The 27,992-nt window shown below is 31.4% G+C and overlaps 1 protein-coding gene across 6 annotated transcripts; it reads right to left on the bottom strand.

Moving 5' to 3' along the window:
• Positions 1 to 790: 790 nt before the first annotated feature.
• LOC109011738 (protein indeterminate-domain 7-like) lies at positions 791 to 7,139 on the bottom strand. Of its 6 annotated transcripts, none has more exons than XM_035683355.1 (5): positions 7,066 to 7,139; positions 6,574 to 6,837; positions 6,092 to 6,488; positions 4,587 to 5,623; positions 791 to 1,086 (listed from the first exon to the last, which is right to left on the bottom strand). In XM_035683355.1, the coding sequence occupies exons 2-5, from the start codon at positions 6,779 to 6,781 to the stop codon at positions 1,007 to 1,009; spliced, it is 1,722 nt and encodes a 573-aa protein (XP_035539248.1). In that variant the 5' UTR covers positions 6,782 to 6,837; positions 7,066 to 7,139; the 3' UTR covers positions 791 to 1,006. The 6 variants fall into 6 exon arrangements, with proteins under 6 accessions (XP_035539248.1, XP_018848590.1, XP_018848593.1 ...); XM_018993045.2 differs by lacking the exon at positions 7,066 to 7,139 and adding an exon at positions 6,926 to 7,059; XM_018993048.2 differs by lacking the exon at positions 7,066 to 7,139 and adding an exon at positions 6,926 to 7,059 and having other exon boundaries at positions 791 to 1,063.
• Between the last annotated feature and the right edge of the window lie 20,853 nt (positions 7,140 to 27,992).

Below are 27,992 nucleotides of genomic sequence, written 5' to 3'. Positions count from 1 at the left end.
GTCTGCCTCAACTCATGATGATGGGGCAATTAATTTTGAACTCCATGGTAGTACTGGAGAACTCACTGAAAACCCTCGTTTGTTTTTGTAGATGAAATGGGTTCAAATTAAAGTTAAAAGTTGAATAAAATATTATTAGAATATATTTTTTTAATATTATTTTTATTTTAAAATTTGAAAAAGTTGAATTGTTTATTTTATTTAGTATGAAAATTTAAAAAAATTATAATGATTAGATGATATGAGATGAAAATTTAGATGAATTGTAAGGAGTTGTGAAAACAAACAAGGCTGCTAATTTCACGGTACTAGCACAAGCCGTTTTCACAACTCGATCCATTGGTATTAGTTCGTACAATATATATTTCCGTGTCTTTAAGATCCGTTTCAAAAAATACAATCAAAGATCAGACACTTGATTGGTATAATTAATTAGCTAATTATTCAACTCCTCTTATCCCCTTTTTTTTTGGGGGGGGTACATATATAGTGCTAATTTCATGCATTAAACCTCGCAAAACCAACAGTTCTGCCATTGTTTTCTTAAAGATACAAAAGAGACATGACCACTTGGCATCATCCTAATTAAATAATGATTGTATCTTTTTATGAGCGCTAAAATACAACTCATAAAATTCTCCCTCCGTCCTATATATATATCAAAAAGGAGAAGTGTAGTAATAAGTAGCATTCGAGAAAGTTAAATATTTCAGGGCAAATGCCTATCTACCATAATGCATGAATTCTGAAAATACAGGTAACCGACCATATAAAGGGTGGACGAGAGGTACTTTAATGTCAAATATATATAAAGGTGGCATTATTATAATTAACACATGCATATAAAAAGGAAGGAGAGCTGAGGCAGCATATATGCATGTTTATTCAATGACAAGTCAACTACTCGTTCCTTCATAGCAGCAGCAGTACTAGTACTACTACTACCACAACGTACAGCTAGCCAGCCATTGATCATCGATCGATATTCATATATCCCTGACAACGCTCAGCTTTGATCACCAGCTTTTGGAGGTACCACCATATAATGTTTGTTTTTCCATCTCTGCCAGACAAAAAGCCAGTACCCTACATGCATTAACACGGCATCCATCGGCACCGAATATCAAAAAAGGAACATGGGTTTAGGAACCATGCATGCCCCCACCATCCTACACTTTTCTGCAATCACCTTCATGTCTAGGTAGTGATCAAAGATAGCTAGTTAGTGGGTTTGCTTTATGAATTTCCAAACGTTAATGTTTTTTTTTTATTATTATTCTTCACAGAAATCGTTCGTCTTGAGAGAGAGAGAGAGAGAGAGAGATCATGATGAATAAATGACAAACATGGAATTGTTTTCAGCGTCCTAGAGAATTATATATATATAAGTTCCTTCATGATCATTTTGTGTCTTACCCGATCTCATATATATCTTCAGTACTGATCTAGAGCAAACCATGTACATTACATTTAATATCGAACACAATTTTACCCAAATATTTAAACTATTAGCTCTAAATTATTAAATTGAATGAATTATTCGATGAGTTTTTAAAAACTCGATGCCCATGTACATGGATTATACTTTTTGTATATTTCAAGCTAGAAACTTGATACTCGGGCATGAACTCACGACAGACAGATAAAGCGAGAGGATCGCTTATCATGAGCATATGCATGCATTCTCCTATACTTCATGATTATATATATATATACACACACACATTATCTATACACTAACATATAATATATATATATATATATAGAGAGAGAGAGAGAGAGAGAGAGAGAGAGGTGGGGGTTCAGAGGAATCTGTAATTTATCTTAACTTTTCGACTATTAAAGCTAGACTAGCTAGTGATTGACAGGTGCCAACACTACTTTCAAAGCTAGAGCTAGCATACATGATCTCCCTCCCATTGACCTAACACTGCAATCTTGGGGATGAGCATCTTTTCCGCATGCATGCATCGATCCTTCATTTTATAAAGCTCTCACTGCACCACTTTACCTGATGATAGGCTAATCATGATACACATACGTACCTTAATTTTGTGATAACACCCACATTTTTATTGCTTAAATCTCTCTCTCTCTCTCACATCCTGAAAGAATGAGGCCAGGCATGCATCTCTGCATGAGAACATGTTCCGGCCAGAAACAGTAATTCTACATATATATCCTTCTACTTAAGAAAACTTTGACTGTTAAGTAGAATGGTTCCATAAAAACTATAAGATTGCAAGAAGCGCTAGCTTCCATGGAAGTAAAGCTCAAAATTATTAAGAGACATTTGGGTCCCTAATTATTTGTTCAAAACTCACATGCACTACGCAAACATCCTATTAGAATATTCAAGAGTTAATATATATATATATATATATATATTATTTTTTAATTTCCTTTTATAAAAGTCTGCCTTTGTGAAATTGATCAATTGTCTGAATGGAGGTGTTCGATTGATCTACCTTTTTTTTTTTCGGGCCACGCGATATTCAAGCATTAAAAAAGATCACAAGTCGATCATGCACGTAAAAATAAGGGAAAAAAACATAAAGCCCAATTTTTTTTTCCCTAAGCATAAAGAGCATTACCTCTTTAGTGTAAAATGGTAAGAATGTCTCTATATGTATAAGCAGCCAAACGAACATGAGTGACCCAACTCGATCGATCGATCCCTCGGGATTGCATCCCATTCGGACCCACATCATGTGTCAAACAGCATCTCGTTTTTGTTTTTGGAATAAACAGATCACATAATATCTAAACTAAGCCGACTTGAAAATCTCTGCACACTAGACGAATCTTTCCATTAGAGAATCCAATGCCTTTTGTACCCATCATCCGCATATCCCTCAAAACTTTATACAGAGACATGCAGTATCCACATAGTTGGCGCCATATTCAAGATTTCTTGCTTAAAAGAGAGCCCTAGACCTAGACATATCGATTCATGTGGGGTGATGATGATCAGTTCCACGATTTGGTTTAACTTAGATATATATATATATGTATATATATATATTTGTAATGATCTTTTGTCCTCGCGTTGTTTCGTAGCTATGGTTTTATATCCAATAATTATGCATACATAATTATAAGATATATATTATTCTCTGTCTTATGTTTTTTCATTCCGAGTCACAATTATTGATATGACATGTTTTAAGTAACTGCCAATTTAAGTGGTAAATATATATATATATATATATATATGTATATATAAAGTCACATAAAATGTATCATATTGTCAACATACACGTGTGACTGATGATAATAAGACTTGTATATTGATTACTCTAATTCTAATTGTGCCTACCAATTAATTGGACCTCCATGGTTATATATATATATATATATATATATATATATATATACACATATATATAATATGAAGTGGGATTAAATTAAGAAATTTTACCCATAATGCAAAAAGTATACTTTACACAAATCATAGACAGAAATGGGTATAAGCCATTAATGCTACTCAATCATGCATATTATCGATGAAAATATTTATGATATTTAAGAGCCACACGCACACACACACATATTATATATATATATATATATATATATATATATATATATATAGTGTCATAAACTAAAGACACATGATTGGGTGCCACTGCATGCATCTAGGCGATATCCAAAAAGTCAGGTCGATAATTATAGTTTCTTCATGTATATATCCACTCATAATCCATAATGAGTTAAGATATATATGCCAATAAGATCAGTCCCTACACACGCACATAATAATTTAACGTCACGTAATTCAAACTCGTGATTTTATTATTATAATCTCTTACATTCAAATCCTATATAATATACTAATTGCATGCATCTCATGTGGAATTAAGAAACTTCTATCGCAAGGCTAGTAATTATATATGAATCTACCAAAGTTATTCTGAAAAGTAAATATTGGAATAATCCCACAAAAAATGAAGATGTTTCTATAGTATATGCTTTGTGGAGGATTATATATAATATATATATATATATATATATATATTATTTTCTTTTGAAACACAACTTCCTTAAGTAGTAGTACTGGTGCATGTAATATTTCTCAAATTGGAATTAGTACCTTTTCATTATGTTGATCACAAGTTCATTATTTAATTTCATTCAAAACTAATCGAGTAAAGTATATTATAAAAGATCACATCAATTGACGACATTGAATATAATTAGAAAACCAATTAGTCATATTTCTTGAAGTGTTTTCGGTACTCAATGAGAAAGGCAATGCATTTCTCCTTGAAGTTGCTCAGTATCATTGTTTTTAATGAAAAAAATAGGTTAATTAGCTAGGGTTTCTTTTTCCAGGATTTTATTTTTAATATACATGAATCATACATGATGAGAAAGTTACAACCCGTTAAAGTAAAAGACCGGCGATCGATCGACCAAAATTCATAAAATAGCTAATATATAACATTAAAATATTAATATTTCAAATGTGTCCTTCCCTTTGGGAAGATTGATAACCAAAAAGGAAAAGATAAGAAAAGGATCGAACAGAAAAAATTTAAACTGTAGAAAAAGAAAGAAGAGAAGTTTCATATGTAGGAGCTAACCTTGCCAAGGTTTTTGGGATTGCGTATGATGCTCATTAGAAGTGTTCATGCAATTCCCAAGACCAGCAATACTGAGAATGTCACTATGAGAGAGAGCTCTAAGACCCAAAAAATCTCTAGTCAAACCTTCACCACCACCACCACCACCACCACCACCATTACCACCACTTTCATGAGCCCTACCAAGATGGCTGCTGGTGGTGAATGTTTTTGAGAGCGTGTCGTGCGAATTACCGTCTTTCTTTGAATTCAAGATCCCACCAAAGGCATCCTCAAAAGAAGTTCCTTCAAACCCAGCAGTAGAAGAGAGAGAGCCCACCATGTCATGAAGAAGCTGGGAAGGTGGAACACCTGAGGCAGCACCAGTACTTGCTCCTGTGGCCGCTGCAGTACTGGCAGAAGGGCCTGCAGCTTTATACTCAAAAGAAGCCTGACCATGAACAAACCCAGTGGCCATCTCTTCACGTGAGGACAAATTCGAGCCAAATTTCCCAGTTGTATTGCTGCGAGAATCAGCAGCTGCAGGCACGTGAACTTGTTGGGTGGGCCTCTGCATCATGGTTAGTGATGAGCCAGTATTGTTGCTCACCGTTGCGCCCATCTGTGCTGCCTTCTGCAACAATGCAGTGGCTGACATATGTGGAGAGGATGCTGGCTGGTAGGGAGGGAGAGTGGGGCCGAGACTAGGGTTAGGGTTTGGTGGTGTTTCATGGAGGGCTAAATCTTGGTGGGACTGTGTGAATTCTTGATAATCTGATCTCGTCGAGAAGAATGAAGATGAGGAGGTGATATCCATAGGTGCTGGGCCAGGAGAAGCTAGCCATGGTGGTATCTCTGGCCTTAGACTGAAGCTTTGTTGCTCTTTCTTCAATGAAAATGCGTGGAGGTCTTGGGGATTGTATCGGGGTGGGAGCTGGTTTATGTGAGACGCTGAGGGGCCAGCTTGAGAGGACAGAAGTTGGTTTGTTGTGATGGCTCTTGCACTCTCCTCTGCCAATGCATCACAGAAAGCTCTGTGGGTGATGAAACTATCCCTCCTGAAAACCAAAAAGAAACGGACAGAAGAAAACAAAAGCAAAATGTCACTAAGCATTGCAAAAGTATTGACCTTCTCTCTTTGCTTCTCTCTATTTCTTTCTGCAACCATTCTTTTTGGCTTTCTAGGAGCCATGGACAGATAGTCCACATTAGCTGTTGCATTAAATATTCTACATACCGAGGCCCCCCCCACCCAAAACTCCCTCTCTCTCTCTCTCTCTCTCTCTCTCTCTAGGGTGTAACAGTAGGAGTCTGGTAGGTGTATAGTCATGGATTCTTCAATGTATCAGAAACAAGAATGTAAATTTATTATCCAGAGACTAAAATGATTGCGTACATATATTTATGGTTTACTCTCTGGGATAGAGAAATCCCATACTCTTATCAACGGAAAGATCCGACTGTAGTGCTTTAAATAGGACTCATGTAATTCATATGCATCCCTAAAATGATCTGGAATTAGTTACCTTGAGAAAAGGGTTCCACAGTCACATCTGTACTCCCTGGTGCCACAGGTCTTGGAGTGAGCTTTCCAATCTGATTGAACTGCATACTTCTTTGCGCACTTGTCACATTTCCATTTCTTCTCACCGTGCTTTCTGCAGAAGTGTTTCTTGATCCCAGTCAAGTCCCCAAGAGCCCTTGATGGGTCATGGTGCACGCAACTAGGTTCTGGGCACACGTACACCTTCTTCTTTACCTCTTTACTTGTTCTTTGCTTTAGCTTCCATGGCAAATTATGCCCTCTTCGATGAAGTTGAAGATTCTGATCCCTCTGAAACCCTTTGTTACAGATCTCACAAATAAATCTATTTGTTGCCATGAGAGTCTTGGGAGACAAAGCTATCACTTCAGCATCTGGGTCTGATTCAAAACCATAGAAATAATTAAACGAGAAAAATGGAGATTTAACAACACATAAAGTACACAATTTAGATTGGACGAAGACCTGGGTTGCCTGGAAGGTTTCTCTTTTTCTTCACTGGTTGAGTTTGGGGTGGCGTTGGAGCAAAGTGTTGTTGAGAATAGTTTGTCCCTATCTCGGTTCTGTTTCCTGGTGAAACACTTGCCTCACCTGACGCAGAAGTCAAATTAGACATGTTTTCCTCCACAACTGGCTGCTGTATCTGTTGTTGGAACATCAAACCTTTCATCATCTTCTTCGCAGGTAAGAAATTCTTGAATATCCTAAGGTTCCTCCATGGCCGTAGATCTATAGGGAAAAACCAAAGAAGAAGCGGCTAATTATTTAATTAAGTGAGGACTAAAGAGAGGACCCAATAGAGGCAATAATTGATTACCTATGTGTAGTGTGTGAAACCCATAATCCCCGCTCTATACCCTGATGGTTTCTTCTCGATTTGGCACCAACCCAAGAGACAACTTTTGTTTTTTCAGAGCTAAAAAGAAACAAGCAGAGAGAGAGAGAGCTGAACCAGACCCTCTAGCCACTTTTCTCCTTCATGGTTCAATATCCAAGCTGCTTGCTAATTCTAAGAAAATCCAACAATAGCCACACAAATATGAACAAAAAACAAATACCCAGTTCGATCTTAAGATATAGAGAGAGATGTGGATGTGAACGGACTCCCTTCTGTAATCCTCAAACAGTCCAAAACAACACCCCCAAAACCACAAGCCAATGGAGCCCTACGGCTACGGCTAACTCTGACGTCGCACTTTCTGTCTTTTCCTCTGTTCTCTTTCCCAGCCCCAGAAAAATCTCTTTTTATTTGTTTTGTATTTGCTTTTAAAAATATTTTAATCTTCTGCTAAAATCTTTTGTTTGATCACTACCACTCCCACCTTTCCCATCTCTCATAAAGCAAGCACGAAAAATGAAAAATAGAAAGCCACCATGCAAGAATAAAGTATGCTTTTAGTATAAATGCACAGAGAGAGATCCCTTATTCATTTGTATATACATAATCTGCAGCAGATCCCTCCCAGCTTTCTTCAATTACATGAGTGACATGATTGATCAATTGATTAATTCCTAACCACATGCCTAAAAGCTTTTTCAACCTTTTTGTTAGCATTTTTACTTCTTTGGCTTTCATTTCATTATCACTATATATATACTGTAACAAAGCTGGAAATTCTGACCCTTTTGCATGCATGGCTTATCAAATTAAAAAAAAAGTTATGATATAAATAAACGCAGTGGATTATAATTAATTGAATAAACAAGGATTAATCGTAGGCTGCCTAGCTAGTACCCAAATTACCAATTGACCTCCTCTTTCTTGATCCCTCTCGTTTCAATCATCATGGTATGAAATTAGAAATTAATATTGTACTTTTCGTCCTTGTCATTTCAACATCATTGATATATAAATAAAGTCCATCATCCAAATTCAAATCGAAACTTGAGAGAGCCATCAAGTTTTGTGGTGAAGTAATAGTTGCCTAATTTGACCGACTCGGCAAATTTGTAAATAACATTTTTCTTAATTTATTAAGATGGAATATGTAATTAAACGAGGGAAGTGTAAAGAAAAAAAATTCGAACTAGGACTTTTACTTTGATACAAAAGTAAATTTTATTATTTATATTTACTTCTTTATAAGACTAATAAAAAAATATGATAAAATCTAATTCATTTTTTTATATTATTAATATACAATGAAGAAATATATAATTAAAGAGAAATGTTTTAGCCATAGAAAGATTTATAAAAATAAATTCACAAACTGACGTAAATTGATGTAGTACGCTAACTTATAAAGTTACTTTATTGTAAAATACGTAGATCTAACGTATCATATGAAATCATGTTATTTTGTGATCGAGTTTACTTTTGTGCGGTTTATTTGTGGCTATAACACTTTTCTTATTTAAATAGGGCCTTTACTCTTTCCTGTAGCAATTGGAAAACTCATTTGTTAACAAAGATATAATAATCATATACCTCAAAGGGTTCAAAGTTATATATAAAAGTAAATTAAGGATCGTAATTTATTAATATATATGTATGAATACACTTGTATAATGAATATATATATATATATATATATATGAATGCGAGAACATATAGTATATGGAACTATACTCATGTCATTCTGTTGGTTCATGTTTTTGATCGATGTGTACGTTCGTCATGATATCACGTAGTACCCCACAAAAGAGGGGTTTGTTTTTTAAAATAATAATAGATATAGAAATGATTTTCCGTTTGTCATTTTCTTGTTTTATTCATCAATGGGATCACGCACGAGGTCTCTCGATATGCTATCCCAGCTCATATTTGCCTTAAAAAAAATGTCGAGATCATATTTATAAACTAAAGATATAAACTTTAAACTAATGGGAAACAAAAGATGTACGTGTACTGATAGCTAGCAGCTAGGAAAGATTTCATGACTGTTTTGAGTCAAGTCTGTCGACTTCAGTGCTAGCTATATATCAAATTAAGTACATGCTGCATACTGCATACTGCATATATGCGAAGATGAACAAAATCTTCAAGGAATTATTAGGAATTAGAAGATATGGTTATGGATAGAAGTTTGGTGGCTTCTGTGTGTGGGAATCGAATCAAATCTGTCGGTGTAAGGTCCCCCCTGCATGCGTACGTAAGTTTTAGCACCATGCCATTAATGCTCAGATTAACTACAGAATTTCAAGATAGATAGATATATATTGCTCGCCATTTTCAGCCATTTTTCACAATATTTCTTTCATTGCTCTTAGCTAGCTTACTTCTACGTACGTACCATCATACACGTTTTTCCTTGCTAAGCGTGGTGCCAGAGGTTTAAATTTGGAATGGCCTGGTGATCATTTGCTGCCTAGTAATCTCGTAATGCTATTTACTGGCAAGTATTTTTTGGTTATTTTGTTTCTCTTATTCTCAGCTGCTTGTGTATTTTTCTTGCAGGTTTTATTTGTTTGTCTAGGGCTGGTTCTACAAGGTCTCGTTTTGGTTTATCCTGTACTTTCTTTGATATATTGTACTGTAAATGGAGGTCTTAGTAATTTTGATGCCTATGTTTGGTTTTTACTTCTATATATCTCTCAGGTATCTTGTTGTAACCATGATTTTCTTCCTTCATAAGTGAGAGTATATCAATAAAATTGAGATTCCGTCGTCTTAAAAAAAATAAAATAAAATAAAAAAGCTTATACATGAAGTCCTTCATATTCTTCTGAAATAATTAATATATGATTCCCAACGTAAGGTTAATAAATGTTCTCTCCTAACAACAGGTGCTACCTGTTGAATTCTTGAACGAATAATTAGCATTGTCGATGATCTATCTTGCTGTCAAATTAACAATTATTTAGGTTAGATTTGGATTATGAGTTGAGATGAAAGTTGAATAAAATGTTATTAGAATATTATTTTTTAATATTATTATTATTTTGAGACTTGAAAAAGTTGAATTGTTTATTATATTTTATATAAAAATTTGTAAAATTTGTAATAATAAGATGAAATAAGATTAGATGGGTTGAAAGTGTTTCTCAATCCAAACTAAGCCTAATTAACGTGTACTTCTAACGCTCTATTATTTTAATCACTTCTTATATCATTTAGTATTGAATTTTACGTCTCTCTCAACAAAATAATTTTACTTATAACTTAATTCAACTTATCTCAAGATCCAAATGAGTCTAACACTATCACTACTCTTTTAAAAAAAAAAAAAACACTCACTACTCTTTCTAAATATTAGGAGTGTCAAATCGTGTTAACGGGTCGTATTCTTGTCGTGTCGTGTTAAAATATGTATATTATACTATATAGGTCAATCCTAACCCGACTCGTTAAGTTTATCGTGTCAAAATCTCAAACCCTAATACTATTTATTAACATAATGGATCGTGTCAACTCGTTTTGACTCGTTTATGTCAATGAGTTAAACAAATCCAAAATTAACCTGTTTGATCCAGTTAAGTTTAACATTATTTTATATAAATGTTAAAATCACAATATCTATAAAAAATAAAAAAACTAACTACAAGTCTAAAATTACAATCTAAATAATAAAAATGTTGAAATTAAAATCTCGACAAATTTATTTTTTAGGTATAAAGGTATAATTGTAACTATAACTTTCTGAACAGGTCATAATGGGTTATAACGGGTTGATCCGTTATCAACCCGTTAAGTTATATATCGTGTCTTAACGAGTTAATTCATTTTTATTTAAATCCATTAAAATTAAATCTTAACTCATTTTTATTATATCATATTCATATTGAATTAATAAATCGTATCACGTATTGTCATTTCTGTTAAATACCCTAGTAAATACCATGAATTAAGCACTTTGGAACCGGACCTGTACGTGGTACAAGTTCACGTGTGGGATATTATACAGTACTATGATTTTATCGCGAGTCCGTTACAAAAACGAAAAAAAAAAAAAAAAAGTAAAGAACGATTTTCACGTATCGTAATCATATGCCCAACCAATGGGTCCCACGATACCTATATGATTGACATCTCTGGGGCCCATAAAAAAAATGCTAAAAAACAAAAGGACCACCTCAATGCCTCATGAAATGACGCGTGGGTGGGGTCGGAACAGTCAAATAAAGATGCCCACGTGTACGGCTACGTTGCGGAGAGTATGTGAATACGAGGAGCATGCTCATAAGTAATCTCCTCCTATCTCGTTATTATGCTACTGTTACAGCCTTTCACCGCCTGCTTTCCACAACACCCGTGATAAGGACCAGTCGAGGACCCACCCGTCCTTGTCCCGACAACTCCACGTGGTCACTCACTATTGGACAGACTCAGACAAGGTGCGTGACTTGACCTCGACTCTCCATCTCTCTCCAAGTCTGACAAGAAAGTTCGCTGTCAGAAGAGCGGCAAAATTCCTTTCGACACCTGTCATGGCCTACTTTTTGCTCTTCTTGCATACAGTAAAGAGAAGTGCTGAAATTATTTAAAAATAAATTTATAAATTGTTATAATTTTATAAGATTTATTTAATCTATTTTATAATAAAAATAATTTTATAATTTAACGTATTATATTACTCTATATTAATTTATAAATTTATTTTTATATAATCTCTTAATATCTAAAATATTTTTCTAAAATAACTTCTACGGCGTGGTTTTTTTATGCTGCAGTGGTGGAGGGAGCGCCTAAGATGTGAGCACACTGAATACAAACTAGCGAGCAAATTGGAATGCCAAGGGAAAGCAATATGCTCGGCGTGGAGGCTAAATATCATACCTGTGAAAAGTGTTCTCTTTGGTTGGATTTTCCGTACCTTCTCCAAAGCCTGATATAGGGGTAAATAAAAGCTTAAGATTTGCTAATGCGAGCTAGTCTGTACGGAAAGAGGTCAGAGAAGTTTACCTTTGGAAGTCTGAAGTGTGTTGAAGAACACCAATCTGGCCTTGAAGCATCCTGAAGAAGTCATTTAACATATAAACCAGACGAAGATTCTCATTGTGGATTTCTATAAATGTGTGTTCATGATAGGGTTGGCAGTATGTGATATAATCTATGAACCTAACACAAACAAGATACGAAATTAGCAGATTTGAATTTGTTGTTAATAAGTTCTGGTCAAAATGGGTTGACCCGTTAAGATGTGATTTATAAACAAGTCAATAATGAGTTAATCTGCTTAACATGAAATCAACTTGTTTTGATCTATTTATAATTTATTTCAAAATTAAAATTTTATTTTTGTTTAGATGTAATAATGGTATTTCTCAATATGCTTTATTGTTTTTATTGTAATTTTAGACCTAGGTCTAAAAATTTAGATGTAATAATGGTATTTCTCAATATGCTTTATTGTTTTTATTGTAATGGTATTTCTCATATTTATTATTGTATGATTTGTAATATTAATTTTATTATATGTTAAAAATTAAAAATATTGATATATATTTTTAAGATATTGTGGCAATTAATAAAAAATAGATTTTAACTATTATGTGAAATTATGTTAATCAGGTCAAATGAGTTATGTGTTTTAGTTCAGCTCATTTATATGAAACAAACGGGTTGTTTAAATGAGTCATGTTGCCGTGTTAACATATTTCTAATTAATTATTAAACGGATCAAAACGCGTGACACAACATGACCCCGATATCTAAATGAGTTGGATTATGATTTGGAAGTTTGACACATTTAACGTAACAAGTTAGGTTTGGGTTGACCTATATAATCAACTGCTCATGACTTGACATGATACTAACACGACTCGAAAACACAATTTGCCACCCTTAGTTCATGACAGTAAATAATGTATTTGTTTGTATTTTCTGTGAGAGAGAGAGAGAGAGAGAACAGAATCTAGATTTCACAGTCCTTCAAAAGTGGGTAAGTTTCTTAAGGTATCTCGCTAACATCATCTGCCAGCCATTGGTGTGGAGAAGTTCTGTCATGCAAAATGTACTTTGCAAATGCAAAGGCATATATAGAATTGATCAGATTATTCTTATATTCTGGAACATGGTCGATTTTAATTCATGTTATGATGTCAATTTATGTATTGATACATGTTTCATGATCATTTAGCCAATATCTATATATATCCACACTAAATCATGTAGAATGAACTCAAACATGCAATACGAACACTGATGTCAACAATGTCTTTTAACGTCTCTTAATTGAGCATTGGTTATGATGTCACTCACTATATATGTCTAGCATATACAGTTAATAACCTCCCTTAACCATATGAAACCAACTTAGAGCATATGCATATGCAAAATTATCTCTTTTGCATATCCACTTTGCCATTTAAGGAAAATTTTCACATTGGCTTATGCATATTTGAAACAAAATAATAATAAAATATTATTATTTTATTATTATTACTTTTTTGCTAAAATCAATTTTTTTTTTTATATATTTTACAATTAATATCCACTACATACATTTGACATTAATGATACAAATGTAATAATAAAAAATATAATTTTTTAATAATAATATATTAAAAATATAATAAAATGAAAAAAATATATATAATATATTATAATAATAAAATGAATGTGCAAGTGAATGTTTGTTTTGTTGTTGAAGGAAGGAGAAAATGAAAGGATTGTGTGAGAGAGAGTGGGAGGAGAGAGAAATAATTATTAAAATATGATTTGTAGGGTGAATAGTGGTTATCAAAATTTGGATAAATACTATTCATAAGTAGCTAAATATTTGAATATGCATAAGTCAATATGGAGAATTTTAGGGCCATATTATGCAAATATAACTTTACATATGCATATGCATAGACCAATGCTAATGCTCTTATAACGCTTCTATATCTCTTGTATGTCTTCCCTCGATATATGTCTATATCTCTTTTCTTTTTTCTTTTTTTTTTTTTTCATTTCTTCTCACTTCTTCTCCTCTCTAGCTAGCAGCACTTGTGTTTTGTTATCCTTCTTGTTTTTTCTATTTTTTTTCCTGTTGCATTAATAGCAGTAATTGTTAAACTCAATTTTTTTCCTGTAGCATTAAGAACATTAATTGTTGTAATACTGAATGATTGTATTAATTCTCCAATTAATGGTTGTACACTCCAAGTCTTATATTGTATAACATTAATATTTCCATGTAGCTCTTAATTTAGAAAAAAAAAATTAATAGAACAAACAAAATTAAAAAAAAATTATTAAATTTATAATATTTTATTTTTATTTTGACTAATATATGGATAATTCAATGTAGGAATAAGTTAATCAAATGTAAAATCATGTCATATTTTGCAAACTTTACATTTGCATTTACATTATCTAATGCTAATGCTCCAAAATGCCCTGAATTAAGTATAGTTTTAAAAGTTTTTGTTTGAATCTAATTGCATAGTTACTGAACTTCTGGAGATTAGACTTTTTTGGGCCGGGCTTGTCTGATTTAGGACTTTTCCATTCATAAATGGGCTTCTTAAGCTTAACTTGGGTTGGGCCACAAATAAAATATGGACAAAAAAGTTGAAGTAGAAGTGTTGGATCCAAGTTGGACCAACCCATACATGCGCTCAACCGATACAGACAACTTGGGTGTCAGAGGGGAATATAGTATATACATACAGACAACTAGACAAGTGTTCCTTATTATAATATTCAAAATGTCAGAACAAACATGTGCTGCTGCTTATCTTGTAACTGATCTGTGGTATCATTGTCGGGCATCCACTCTTAATTATATTTGTAACTATATATATTATATATATATATATATATATATATAAGGGGCAACGTGCAATGCACGTGTGGTCAGTTGCAAAAATAGAAAAAAGTAAAATTGATTGCATATGATAAATGAGAAAGCTGTGAGTATAAAAACTCCAAAATTTAAAGCATCTTTCTTAAACATATGTAGAATTTTATCGATGTGGAAGAAATGTATTATCGATTTGTTATTATTAGAAGCATCAAGATCAATAGATATGGATAACATGATACAATTATCGGATAGAAAGATTCATTAACCTTAAGTAAGGGTCCGTTTGAATACAGAAATCATCACACCTCATTTTATCTAATCTTATCATTACAATTTTTTCAAATTCCTATATAAAATATAATAAAAAAATTCAATTTTTTTAAATCTTAAAATAATGATAATATTTTATTCAACTCATCTAAAATCATCTCATCTCACTATCTAAATGCGAGCTCTAAGAATACAAAAAAAAAAAAAACCTTTTCATAAAATTCTCATTGTCTAATCGTAACATAACATCGCATATACAACAAAAATAGGATTTAAATAATTATTACGGAGAAATTTTTTGATTATATCAGGTCCTACCTGAAACAATTAAAAATTAAAAAAATCCAAACAAAAAATATCCTAAACATTGATATTTTTTTTTGGGAACAAAATGATATTGTAAAGGTAGCATCACCAATCACAACATAAAATAAAACTATTAACAAATAAAGAAGATACCAGAGAGTAGATGACAAGCAAAACAACAGTGGAAGTCAAAGAAACAAACAAAAAGCACAATTAGAAAGAGCAAACCACCAGCACATTAATCAACCGACCTGATAGAAAATATGCATTAAAAAAAAGGCCATATAATAATTGTATTTTTGGATTCTTCAAACCATACCATATTATTAACTAAATATCTAGATCTTATTAAAAGAAATATAGTGAAATATAATCGAAATAGAAAGCTAACATGCTCTGTCAACCTATATATATTCATATTGTGTTTAAATCCATATATATATATCTAAAGTATGAAAAAAAAATTTAAATAAAAAAATTATAAAAGATGTTTATTGAACTTTGATAATTAAAATTCATATTAATGATAATTTTTTTTATATTTCTATATATATATAAAAAGATGTAAAAAAATATGATAAATTCATGTTTAATGTTAATTATTAAACATTTTATTCATAAATATGTAAAAAAAAATCCAATATTATATAAATTTTCAGAAAAGGAAAAGATTAGAAATGTTCTAGTATATATTAACATATTCTGGACCATATTATTTAGTACTTCTATGTATTCTGGACTATATTCTAGACCATTCACAGCGGCTGACGACTTAGTACAAGGGAGTAGGGGTATAACTGGTCCGGTTTGGTTTGGTTTGGTTTGGTTTGGTTTTAATTTAGGATCGAACCAGTATGCACTAGTTTTACATTTTCAAGAACCGATTCCGCATCGATTACCCCCTAAACTGGTACTTCTGATTTTACTGGTTTTGGTCCGGCTCGGTCTGATTTTCTGGTTTCAAACCCACCCTCCAGTAGCGGGGCAAAGGGGGATTTTTTTAGGTGCGGGGAGAGGGTGTCCCACACCGTATGTTGCGGGTAGCACCCCTATAATCTACCAAAACCCTAAAACTTTTTTTTTCTTCTTCTCTCTCTATCTCCTTCCTAATCACCTCTTGCGTATACACCCTCAATAGTCTCTCACAAACGTCTCTCTCACTCTCCCCATGTCTCCATAAACGACACCTCTTGCACCGAAACCTTTCCTCACTTCTGAAAGCCATGTGCTTCCCCAACACTCTGTTTATTCAAAGCCATTTTTTTTCTTCTTTCCCTTTCTCATTTCTCCCTTTTTCCCCTCCCCAACCGAAACCCTTTCCTATTTGTTAAAATTGCCTCTCACACAAAGATTTCGGTCACCGTCGTCTCTCTATCTCCCAACATCACTTACCGCGAGAGCTCATCTCTACCTCTTCCGTTGCCAACAACTTCCAAGGAACCTAGGGTAACTCTTCTCTTTCATTTCTCTCTCTTACTCATCTCTGTTTGGTCGGGGTCCCACCTGTTGTCGCCGCAACACTCTACAAAATCACAAGAGGCAAAATCTTAGGGTTCCTAACACAGCCTAGTTTGAAGAGAAGTAATGAAAACACCAACGGCGCACCTCTAGGTCTAGAAACTCTCTTTGTTCCGTTCGGCTTCCACCACCAACAACCATCACTCTCCACAAAATAGCATACAACAGCGTGCAATCTGAAGACAAACAAGAAAAATGGCAACCCTGGGGTCTAGATCGAAAGATTTGTTAGATCTATTCTTTCTGTTTCTCGATTCGTCTCGAATTTCTTTTTACATCTAAACACATAGTTTGTATATTGTTTTTCGATTTGCTTTAATTTAATGTATATGGGTATGATTTCAGATCCACCTTCTTTATCTCTAAATTAGTCCTCCGATCGAATTTTTTTTTTCCCTCTTAGATCTGAACAATTTCAAATCTGCCCTCTATGTTTGTCAACTCCTACGAACGAATTAATATTATTTTTAAATCTGAATATGTTTTATGAAAATTGTTTTTGAGTTTGGTTTAATTTAATGTATATGTGTATGATTTTAGATCTACCCTTTCTGTATCTACAATCCTCTGGACGGAAAGTTGTTTTTTTACATCCGGACATATATTTGACTGTGTTTTTTAATTTGGTTTAATTTAATGTATATTCGTATGATTTTCTTACGCATGCTATACAAATTTAAACATCTTCTACTGAAAGAAGAAAGAAGAAAAACCATATCCAAGAGATGCTGCAATTCAGAAGAACGACAATCAATTCAAAAGTCACAGAGAAATTTGTGTGGAAAAGTGAGGAACAGTAGAGATGAGAAGACGAGAAAGAGGAATGAAAGTGTTTCTGGAAAGTAGAGATCAAATAAATACAAAACGTGTAAGAGATAACCTTAGAAATGTAAAAAGACAAGAAATTAGTCGGCAAACATTTTTTGTTACTTTTTACATTGACGCTTTTATACATAGAATAGATATATATAAAAGCAAAAAAACATGTGGCGGCAGGGACAAAGTTGTATGTTATAATTTAATTAAAAAATATTATCTATACTTAAAATTTTACAGATATAAATAATACTATATACAATTCTAAATATACAAAATCTGTACATTATCTTTAAAAAATAGAATTTATTATTAATAAATAATTTTTTTTATATAAAATTTAAATTTATTCATTTTTTTAAAATAGAATGTACGGAATTTCTACATTTTAAAAATATAAATATCATTTCTTAATTTATATAATTATACATACGGATGTGTCAACTATTAAAAATTTATATTAAAAAAGAAAATATTAATAAAATGAGAATACCATTAAATAAGTAATATTATAAATTTATACATAAAATCAACCCCCTCTCTCTGATAAAGCCATTTACATTGATTCTTGACACATTCTAAAAACTTGTGGAGTTTTTTTCATGGATGGCTCTCCAGCTCCACGCATTGAAAACGTAAGAAACAACATTTTGTTAGTGCAGGCTGCTTCAGATCACTCTAACCCACAATAATGCCGACCTATTGCAATCAGAACTTTTTTATACCTACCGACAATTTATCTTTTTACCCTTGAAGTCTGGCCTCCTTAATTTTACCTAAATTTACTGCTTTATATATATTTATATATATATATTTATATGAAAAATACTGCTTTACTCATTTAATTTATTCCTTATTTTGAAACTTCATATTTTTTAATTTTCGTGATTATTAGTATATTAATTTTTTATATTTTGTTAAAATATTTTAAAATAATAAAAAATATGAATAAAAAAATAAAATAAATTAATTTGACCTAACAGTCATTTGAAGCGGATTATTCTGAATAGCAGAGTAACATATAGGATCATGCTAGCGAGTTTACCTACGTAACGGTAGTATATATATATATATATATATATATATAGGATCATGTTTTTCAAGCTATCATCATGTGCGCTTTGGATATTTATATACAGCCCTACTAGACAAAAAATAAAAAGGTCGTAGAATATCTTGAGTTAGCAGCTTTTGTTCTTAATGCTCGAGATGATCTATTTAGAACAAATGCAATGTTTCGTAGAAAAAAACAAAATCTAGATACACATGATGTTTTTTTTTTTCTTTTTTAATATTTGGTTTATATCTATATCCTTTTATATTTTTACATTTTGGTAGTGTATCTATCTCTATTAAATAAGTGCCAATAGAAGATAAACAGCATTTTCGTCCAATAATTTTTTCCCTGTTTTGCCCCTAATTTTATCACGAATTTGCCTTATGTTTTTGTCTTCTTTCTTGCTTCTGCCGACTTTTGGTGATATCTTTTTACAGTACTTTTCATTGAGCTTATCACTTTCACAGGTTTTGTATTTATTTCATCTCAGCTTCCTACAAACATTTTCTTTGCTCTCTCGTTTTCTCATTATTTTATTCCTCACTTTCTCATGTAAACTTCTTGGTGGTGTTGGAGATCTCCTTCTTCCTTGTGAGTCTCGGCATGACGTGGGTATGCTTTTGCTTAGATCTTTTCTCACTTGAAGACGTTTGAATCTCTACAAACTGATTAAATAAATCATGTATATGCATGAAATCAAACCAAACCCAAACACAAGTTGTAAGATGTTTCAATTTCTACAATAAATTGACTAAAAAAAATCATACGCATAGACATGAAAATAAACCTAGAGATAGTAATATGTGGCACAACCTGTTAACCCAATACGAACACGATACGATAACAACATATTTGAATTTAGTCTTAATAGGTTGACACGACTATTTAACGGTTGATAACGGGTCAACCCGTTATGACCCGTTCAAAAAATTAAAATTAAAATTATAGTCTTATACCTAAAAGTAAATTTGTTGAGATTTTAATTTCAATATTTTTTTTTATTTGGATTGTAATTTTGGACTTGTAGTTAGTTTTATATTTTTATAAATATTATGATTTTAATATTTATATACAATTATGTTAAACTTAATCAGGTCAAACGAGTTAATTTCGGGTCTATTCAACTCATTTACATAAACAGGTTGGGCCGGGCCGGGTTAACTTATTGCGTAGTATTTACTAATGGGTCAAAACAAGTTTTATTGTGTCAATCCGTTATGTTAATGGGTTGTGTTAGAGTTTAAGATTTTGACACAATAAGTTTAATGGATCGTGTTTGGGTTGACCCATATAATATAATATACATGACTTGACATGACACGTTAACACGATTTGACACCCCTGAACAAATCAAACTAAAAAACAACCTGTAATATATGTTTAGATTTAAACAAAAAAAATATTCCTCACATGATTCCAGAAACAAAGGGTGGGGAGATCTGAGAGATCCTTACACCCAGACCACATGGTTGCAATTTTCGTCTTTTTTGTTGAGACCAAACACTACTTTGTGTATTTTGTGGGGCGTTACGATTGTTCTTGGTGGAAGATTGACGGAACAGAGAGAAATGAGGAAAGATTGGGACCGAGTGATGGAGATAGAAAGAACGAAATGGAGGCATAATAGAGGACTTACTAAGAGACGGAGATATACAGAGAGAAGAAGAGTGTGGTGGTTGTTGATGGGGGAACATTGGTGAGACGACGAGGCGAGGAGAGAAGAGGCACTGTTGCAGTAACAGAGCGAGAAAGACAGAGAGACATGGAAGACACGTTGTTAGGAGGGAGAGAGAGAGAGAGAGAGAGAGTTTTTAAGGTTTAGTGGGGTTGGACCAAACGGCGTTGTATGAAAATTTTTAGGGGGGGGCGCTTCGGATGTAATTTTTTTATTTTTTTTTTTACTTTTGGGCTTGGAAAAATGTTACTCTCACCGACAATTGGATCTTGATTGGGTCCCGACAATTTGTTTTTTTACTTAATGATTAATGAAGTATTTTTAATGATGTTGTAGTATTTTTAAAATGTTTAAGGGTATAAAAAATGAATAAAAAAATTAAAAAAAAAAACTTTTTTACTCTTATCGAGACCCGTCTTGTGGGTGTAGCGTGAGCTTTAGATGTGAATAATGGGTAATGTTACAAATCAGTTTGAGCTAATTTACAATTGGCCTGTAGTTTTTTTTTTTTTCTTTTCCAAATTGATACAAACTCTACAAGAAATTTTAATAAAAAAATAAAATCTTTAAAAATTAAACTTTAATGTTGTGCAACATTTTATTTCCTTTAGTTTTGAATTATGTAAATATTGAATTGAATTGTTACATTTTAATATAAATCTAAATTTTTTCCCTTTTATTAATGATTTTTGTTTAATGATTTATTAAGAAATAAACTTAAATATTTTTTTTTTCATTTCCGGATAAATTGAATAGTTTATTAATTAACCTGAAATTAATTACACTATTTGACGTAGATTAACAGTTTCTAATGTACTATAGTTTATTTAATTTTTTTTTAAATGTAAAGGATGAGACTTTATATTATAAATATATGATTAAATTATTTAATACTTATCACTGTAATTTTGAATTTTAAAATTAACACATTATATATTTATACTGGAAATAACAAATATACAACTTATGCATTCAACTAAACTACTAAGAGTAATAATTGTAGGTTGGTTCGTATAATTATAACTTTTCATAAGAAAATAAATTATAATTTCTTAATAATTTAAAAATATAATATGTCATTATTACTATTTTATTTAGCCAGGTGTGAAAATGTTAAATGAATTAATATTTTTCATTGTTATTATTTCTTATAATGCTTCTGATTTAGTAATATTAAAAAAAGGTTATGAAAACTTTTGAAGTAAATTACAACTTTCCAACTTATCTCATCTCATCTTATCATTACAATTTTATCAAATTTTTATACAAAATATAATAAACAATTTAACATTTTCAAATTTCAAAACAATAATAATATTGAAAATAATATTCTAATAATATTTTATTCAATGTTCATCTAAAATCATCTCATCTCAACTCATCTGATTACTATCCAAACGATCCCGATGATCTGGTTTGTATTCTTAAACTAAGAGCTAAACTACCTTTGGAGTAACACAATGATTAAATTATGGAAAATGATAGAGTTACTACATTTCTACTACTCTTTTTTTATTTGATTTTTTAAAATTTTTTATTTTACTTAATGGTTAAGAAAGTGACTATCAGTAAAATTATATTTTTTTTAAAATTTTTCTTAATGATTAAAGATGTTAAAAAAATACTTAAAAAAATAATAAAAAAATAAATATACTATAAGTAGGAAATAGGTAGTAAATGAGTAGTAGCTTTATCACTACCCTTAAATCATTATTTGTAATGCTGAATAATATGGTCTAGAATGTGTTAATATATATTAGAACATTTTTAAATTTGTTCTTTCTCTGAAAATTTATATAATGTTGGAATTTTTCTTTTACATATTTATGAATAAATGCTTAATAATTAATTACTAACAAATTATCTTCTCATAAAGAAGATAAAAATAAAACAATTTTTTTTTTCAATAATCCGTCAGTATAATCCGTAATTTAAAAACGTTTTCTCCCATAACCATATGAATTCAACCCATCTTTTTTTATATAGAAACCTAACAAAATTATCATTAACATTAATTTTAATTTTTCAAATTGTAATAAACATATTTTATATTTTTTTATTTAAATATGTTCTTTATACTTTTGATATAAGTAGGCACAGTATGAATACAGATAGATAGAACATGTTAACTTTCTGTTAATTATGTTTCACCATTTTATAATTCGTAATAAATTTTTAGTATTAATATTTGCATTATTAATTTAAGCTTTTATTAAATTTTTCTTATCAAACTTTTCCGTATTGTAATTATATAACTAAATAAAACATGACTTATCTATCACTTCTGTTAATTTTATATTCCTCAAGTTATGTAAAAGGGTGGCTCTACATGCAGCCACCGCTGGGGAGATCCTGCTGGCCGGGGCTTCTACTGGTTCATTTTGTTTTTTTTTTTTCCCTTTTTTTTCACATGTATTTTTTTAACATTTTTAAGTTAAAAAAAAACAATTCACAACATTATTAAAAAAATACTTATTTAATTATTAAGTAAAAAAAAATCTAATAGTAGCTCCAAGCAGGAAGAGTAATATTATGGGTGGTGCTAGCGGGCAGCCTAACACTTTCTGTAGGGCATACCGCTATCACAAATATGTAGTTTGTATTTTTTATCATTTTTTTGTAAATATTTTTTTAACATTTTCAATTATTAAAAAAATATAATTTTATTAATAATTATTTTCTTAATTATTAGATAAAATAAAAAAAAATTAAAATTAAAATTAAAATATTCTAGCAGTAAGTTTGAGAGTTATGAACAAATCGTACGTACACTTCCCATAAAAAAAAAAAAAAACAAAGGAAGAGAAAATCGTACGTACACATTTACACGTCGATAACAAGATTAATGCCCATACTGTTTGACCACCTTTCGTACATTCTGATATTAATTAGGATAAGAGTATTGCTATTCATAAGTGTATATATTATATATAATAATTTTTATTTTTATTTTTTTTAAACAATTAAATTATTTTATTCATTATCTATATACCATATATTTGGTAAGAAAAAAAAAATTACAAAAAAATAATGTGTGGTGTAAGAAGTTTATAAATATAATTTTTCTTAGGGTAATGCTGTTTAAACTTATAGATGACTTTTTGTTTTTGTTTTTGTTTTTGTTTTTATGTTTTTTAAATTTTTTAGTGATTAAATAAGTGAATATTATTGAAAAAAAAATTAAAGACGTTAAAAAAAATAATTAGAGAAAAGAAAAAAAAATCTAAAATGCAGTTATGGTTGGATTTTTGGTAGGGACAGTTAGCATCATCCTATTAATTATGTGTGCGAACTTTGGAGCATGATTTATCCACTTACCCATATAGGAAACTTGCCTTATTTTCTAATTTCCACCTTGCTTTGAGCTTTCCAGATTTTGATCCGGTCCTTAATTATTACAAATTGATTATTCCATAAAAAATAATAATGTTAAATAGAATTTTAAGATTTGCAATTAATCTCATTTTACGTAAAATTATTTGATCTAATTGTCTTGAAGAAAAGTGTGGTCATGAATATGGTCTATATATATATATGAGTAATAAAACCTTCAAATTAAAAATATTTTAGGATTCAAGCAGCCAGCCATAATTACAAACATCATCATGTCCAGCTACTTCTCTTTCACTTGATGATCTAATTATTTCCGATTTTTTTTTTTATATATTTATTTATATATATGAAAGGAAGGAATTACAAACTAGCTTGGATTAATTCCACTTTAGAATATATTCATGTTACATCCTGAGTGTATATATAGTTTAATAAAATTTATGTCACGATCCTCGAGACCCCCTTTTTCTATATAGTTTAATAGGTTCAGGCCACACATGATCTTCATTATATAATTATATATGTCACATTCTTTTTCTATATATATATATTATATACAAAACTTTTCAGACGACAAGCCAGAGGCAGTTTGCAGCTTAATTCGCTTTGGGTAGGTACTGGTAGGTCGAAGCAGATCAGGAATTAAAGTGAAACCGACCCATGCGCTTAAAGTTTTTACTGCTAAGAACATATATATATATATATATATATCTATATATATCTGACTAATCTGACTAATAAGTACGTACGTGACACGAGACGAGAACAGAAACTAGTGGCCATGTAATTAATATTCCGATTTTGTACTTTCTAAATCAAATTTCTTAAGATCTCCAACACAATCGACCGCATGTTAAAAAAAATATTAAAAATAAAGGAAAGAAAGAAGAAGAATATTAAATTGTTAATTTCTTTTGTATATATATATATATATATATATATATAAATATAAATTTTATGTCTCCACAAGTACTTTGTTGTCTTTCACAAGCACCAAATTCTTTCTGTATGGCTACCGAGAAAAGAATGAGGAGAGAAAATATTATGTCTTGTGCTAAAATATCAACAAAAATGAAATTTGATGCAACTAAATAAATTGAGCCAAAATATTAAGAAGGTTGATGCTCATGTGGTTGAGAGGGTCGAAATAAATGACAAGACAGAAATACGAATGTCAAAAAATTTCAAGACTGTGGTTGTTGAGGCGGAAGGTTACGAGAATGTGTCATTCGGAAAAGAGTGTCGAAACTATATTGATAAAGCACGACAACTTTACCTTGGGGTTTGAGGTGTTGAAGCATTATGTAACTATTTTTAAGATATGAAAAAAAAAAATCTAGATTTCTACTATCAGATAGATGTGGATCGTGAGTTGCAGAATGTGTTTTGGGCAGATGTCCAAAATAGAGTTTCATATGAATCACTCGGGAATGTGATTACATTTGATTCAACATATCTGACTAATGCGTATAAAATGTCTTTTGCACCATTTATGGGCGTGAACCACCATGATCAGTCAATCTTATTCGGGTGCGGATTGATATCCAATAACGACGCATATACATTTAAATGGTTGTTTGAGTCATGGTTGAAATGTATTAATGACCAAACATATTTTTAGTGCGTCGCCACTTATAACATTTTTTTATGCCGCCCCCCCCTCGCCCCACAGTACACACTTGAAATATACACTACGGAGGCTCTTCATATTGGTTCAACTGCTGTATTAAGGAAGATTGCACAAATCAAACATAAGTCAAATAAGATTAATTTTAGGCTACAATCATGGCTGCCACAATCCGCAATATCTGCAGAGTATAAATATAGGAAGATTATAGCCACAATACTAGTGTAATTACTTTAAATAGATTTGTAATTACTGTATATATTCTGTAATGATCATCAATGGAATGTGTGGAAAAATTTCATTGAAACAACAGAGCAGTGTTCAAATTTCTATATGCTCTTCCAATGCAGGTAGTGTTGACATGAAATATAGGCAACAATATGCTATTTTTTTGAGATGATAGAAGTGACTTTTTGTACAATTAGGCACAAAGAAGAGGATTGTATCTCTCGGATTAGGATGATTATCCGAGACATTATTTTTAAATGATGTAGTTTTGGTGATATGATTAACTTTTGGTGGAGATGAATACTTTTTGGTGGAGATGACTATTTCATTGGTGGAGACGACTTTTTGGGTGAAGTGTCATTTGTGGAGATGACATACTTATGGTGGAGATGACTATTTTTACGGTGTCTTGTCTCCATAAACATGTGGCTATTGTAAATTCCATACGTCGTTGTTCTTTAGTATTTCAATGCTTTAGTGATCAAGTTTGATTTCGCTCTCTCTCTTTTTTTTTTTTTTTTGTAATGATATCTTATGTTTAATATTTGCACATAAGATGAGTATGATAATTAGCATATTTTGTTTCAGTTTATGTACATAGAGGATGGATTTTAATACAGTGTGATGTATTTCTTGTCCTTATTAAATTAGATATTTGAGACACAACACTCTCATGCTTTACTACACCTTCTACCAATTTAAATGTATAAAATCTATCATCTTTATGCTATTAAAAATGGATGCATCTTCCATGCATGACTCTATCTTTTAAAGGACCCATTAATTTATATGTTCCTCTCAAAATATGTTCCTCTCTTAGGAGGTTATACTGACTCAAAAATGAACATATGAACCAATGAACATTATAGTCATTGAGCTCCAGTCATGCCTCATTTAGCAGCTTTAATTTTCGGCAGGGATGGTTGGTTTCCGAATAGATTTTTTTTTTTTCCATTTATTTCCTGTTCTTCATTCTTTGTTATTTTTTTCTTGAATGTTGACATGCCTGCCATGTCAGTTGTGTGCACGTTCAAGACTTGCAAGAACTGAAGGATCATCCCCCATTCTCCTTAGTTGTGCATAATGTTTGAGTCATGCTTTAAAAGATCATTTTTTTAGTTTGGCAAATGAGGATTGTACTCCTTTGGATGACAACAGTATATCAAACCGGAACCAAAAAGCACTGATTGCAAAATATTATTTTGTTTATTTAGCATTTGTTTCCTTAGCTGAAAAAATAAAAACTTGTTTATGTGGCACTTGGAACAGAGGGCATGGTAGTTGTTTGATACAAAGAGTGAATGCTCAACGAGTAAAATTAAAAAGCTTCAAGATCTATATAAAATAAAAACAACTTCATATAGGATTATAAATAAAGTACATACACGACATGAAAATTACATCTTGCTCGCATTATTTTCTCAGAATTTCTCAAAATAAAATCCTAAATAAAGTACTCAAGACATTGAAATTACTATATCTAAACTGACACTTTCAAGTTATCTCTTGTGCCTCTCAACCTATATTTCTAGTCGATGTCGAGTTGTTTCGATATCTCTTTTTGCCATATGGTGGTATTTCTGGATCATAACAATAACAAAATCAGCAAGAATGCCCAGTCTACAAAATCAAACAACACATATTAGCAACACAAGATTACCAATCACTTCTTAGCAAACAAGAGTACCAATAAATAACATATGTCAAAGTTTTGGCAATAGAAAAATCAGCGTCCCTCATTATCCTCCATATGAGCAATTCGTCAACATGTTTTAATAGCACAATAACATATTGGGTATTCATTTTGACGAGAGTTTCTTGAGCTTGAGATATGGCTAGTGCTACTATGCACCTCAGACATTGTGTCAATATGAGTTGCAAAAATCTTTCACCCCAGTGATATTTTCAAAACTATCAACCCAGCAATTACACCCCAGTAATATTTCAAGAACTTTCAGCCCCAAAAATATTTTCAGAACTTTCAACCCCAAGAATTATACCTCATTAATATTTTGAGAACTTTCAACCCCAACAATATTTTCAGAACTTTCAACCCCAACAATTACACCAACACAATAATATGATGAAACCAATATAATCGTAAGCTTCCAAAAATAAAACTTATCTCCTACCGTCACACGATACCAAAAAACCCCCAAACCCAAAAACATATCATAGGAAGCATCAAATCAACGAGGATATTACAAAAAATAATAAACAGGCACTAAGCTCTAAGCAAAAGAAAATTTTAAATATTATCTCGCATAAACAAAAAGCGTGAAGGTAATTTAATAACCATGTTACACTGTAAATTGAGCTTAGAAATAGACTTTGTGATCGAGCTAGCTGTAACTAAATGGGGTGGCCCCAAACCATATA

The sequence above is a fragment of the Juglans regia genome, chromosome 12 (genome assembly GCF_001411555.2).
Source record: "Juglans regia cultivar Chandler chromosome 12, Walnut 2.0, whole genome shotgun sequence".
Classification (NCBI taxonomy): domain Eukaryota; kingdom Viridiplantae; phylum Streptophyta; class Magnoliopsida; order Fagales; family Juglandaceae; genus Juglans; species Juglans regia.
Note: the sequence above shows the minus strand (reverse complement) of the source record. Positions and strands in the feature narration are given on the sequence as shown.

What these genes read in the sequence shown, in the direction of transcription:
- LOC109011738 (XM_035683355.1), bottom strand. Translation starts at nt 6,781, where the DNA reads ATGATGAAAGGTTTGATGTTCCAACAACAGATACAGCAGCCAGTTGTG. An exon ending in TGTGGAACCCTTTTCTCAAG is followed by an intron (nt 5,624 to 6,091) that starts GTAACTAATTCC and finishes TTTGGTTTTCAG; the next exon opens with GAGGGATAGTTTCATCACCC. An exon ending in ATCCCAAAAACCTTGGCAAG is followed by an intron (nt 1,087 to 4,586) that starts GTTAGCTCCTAC and finishes TAATGCATGTAG; the next exon opens with GGTACTGGCTTTTTGTCTGG.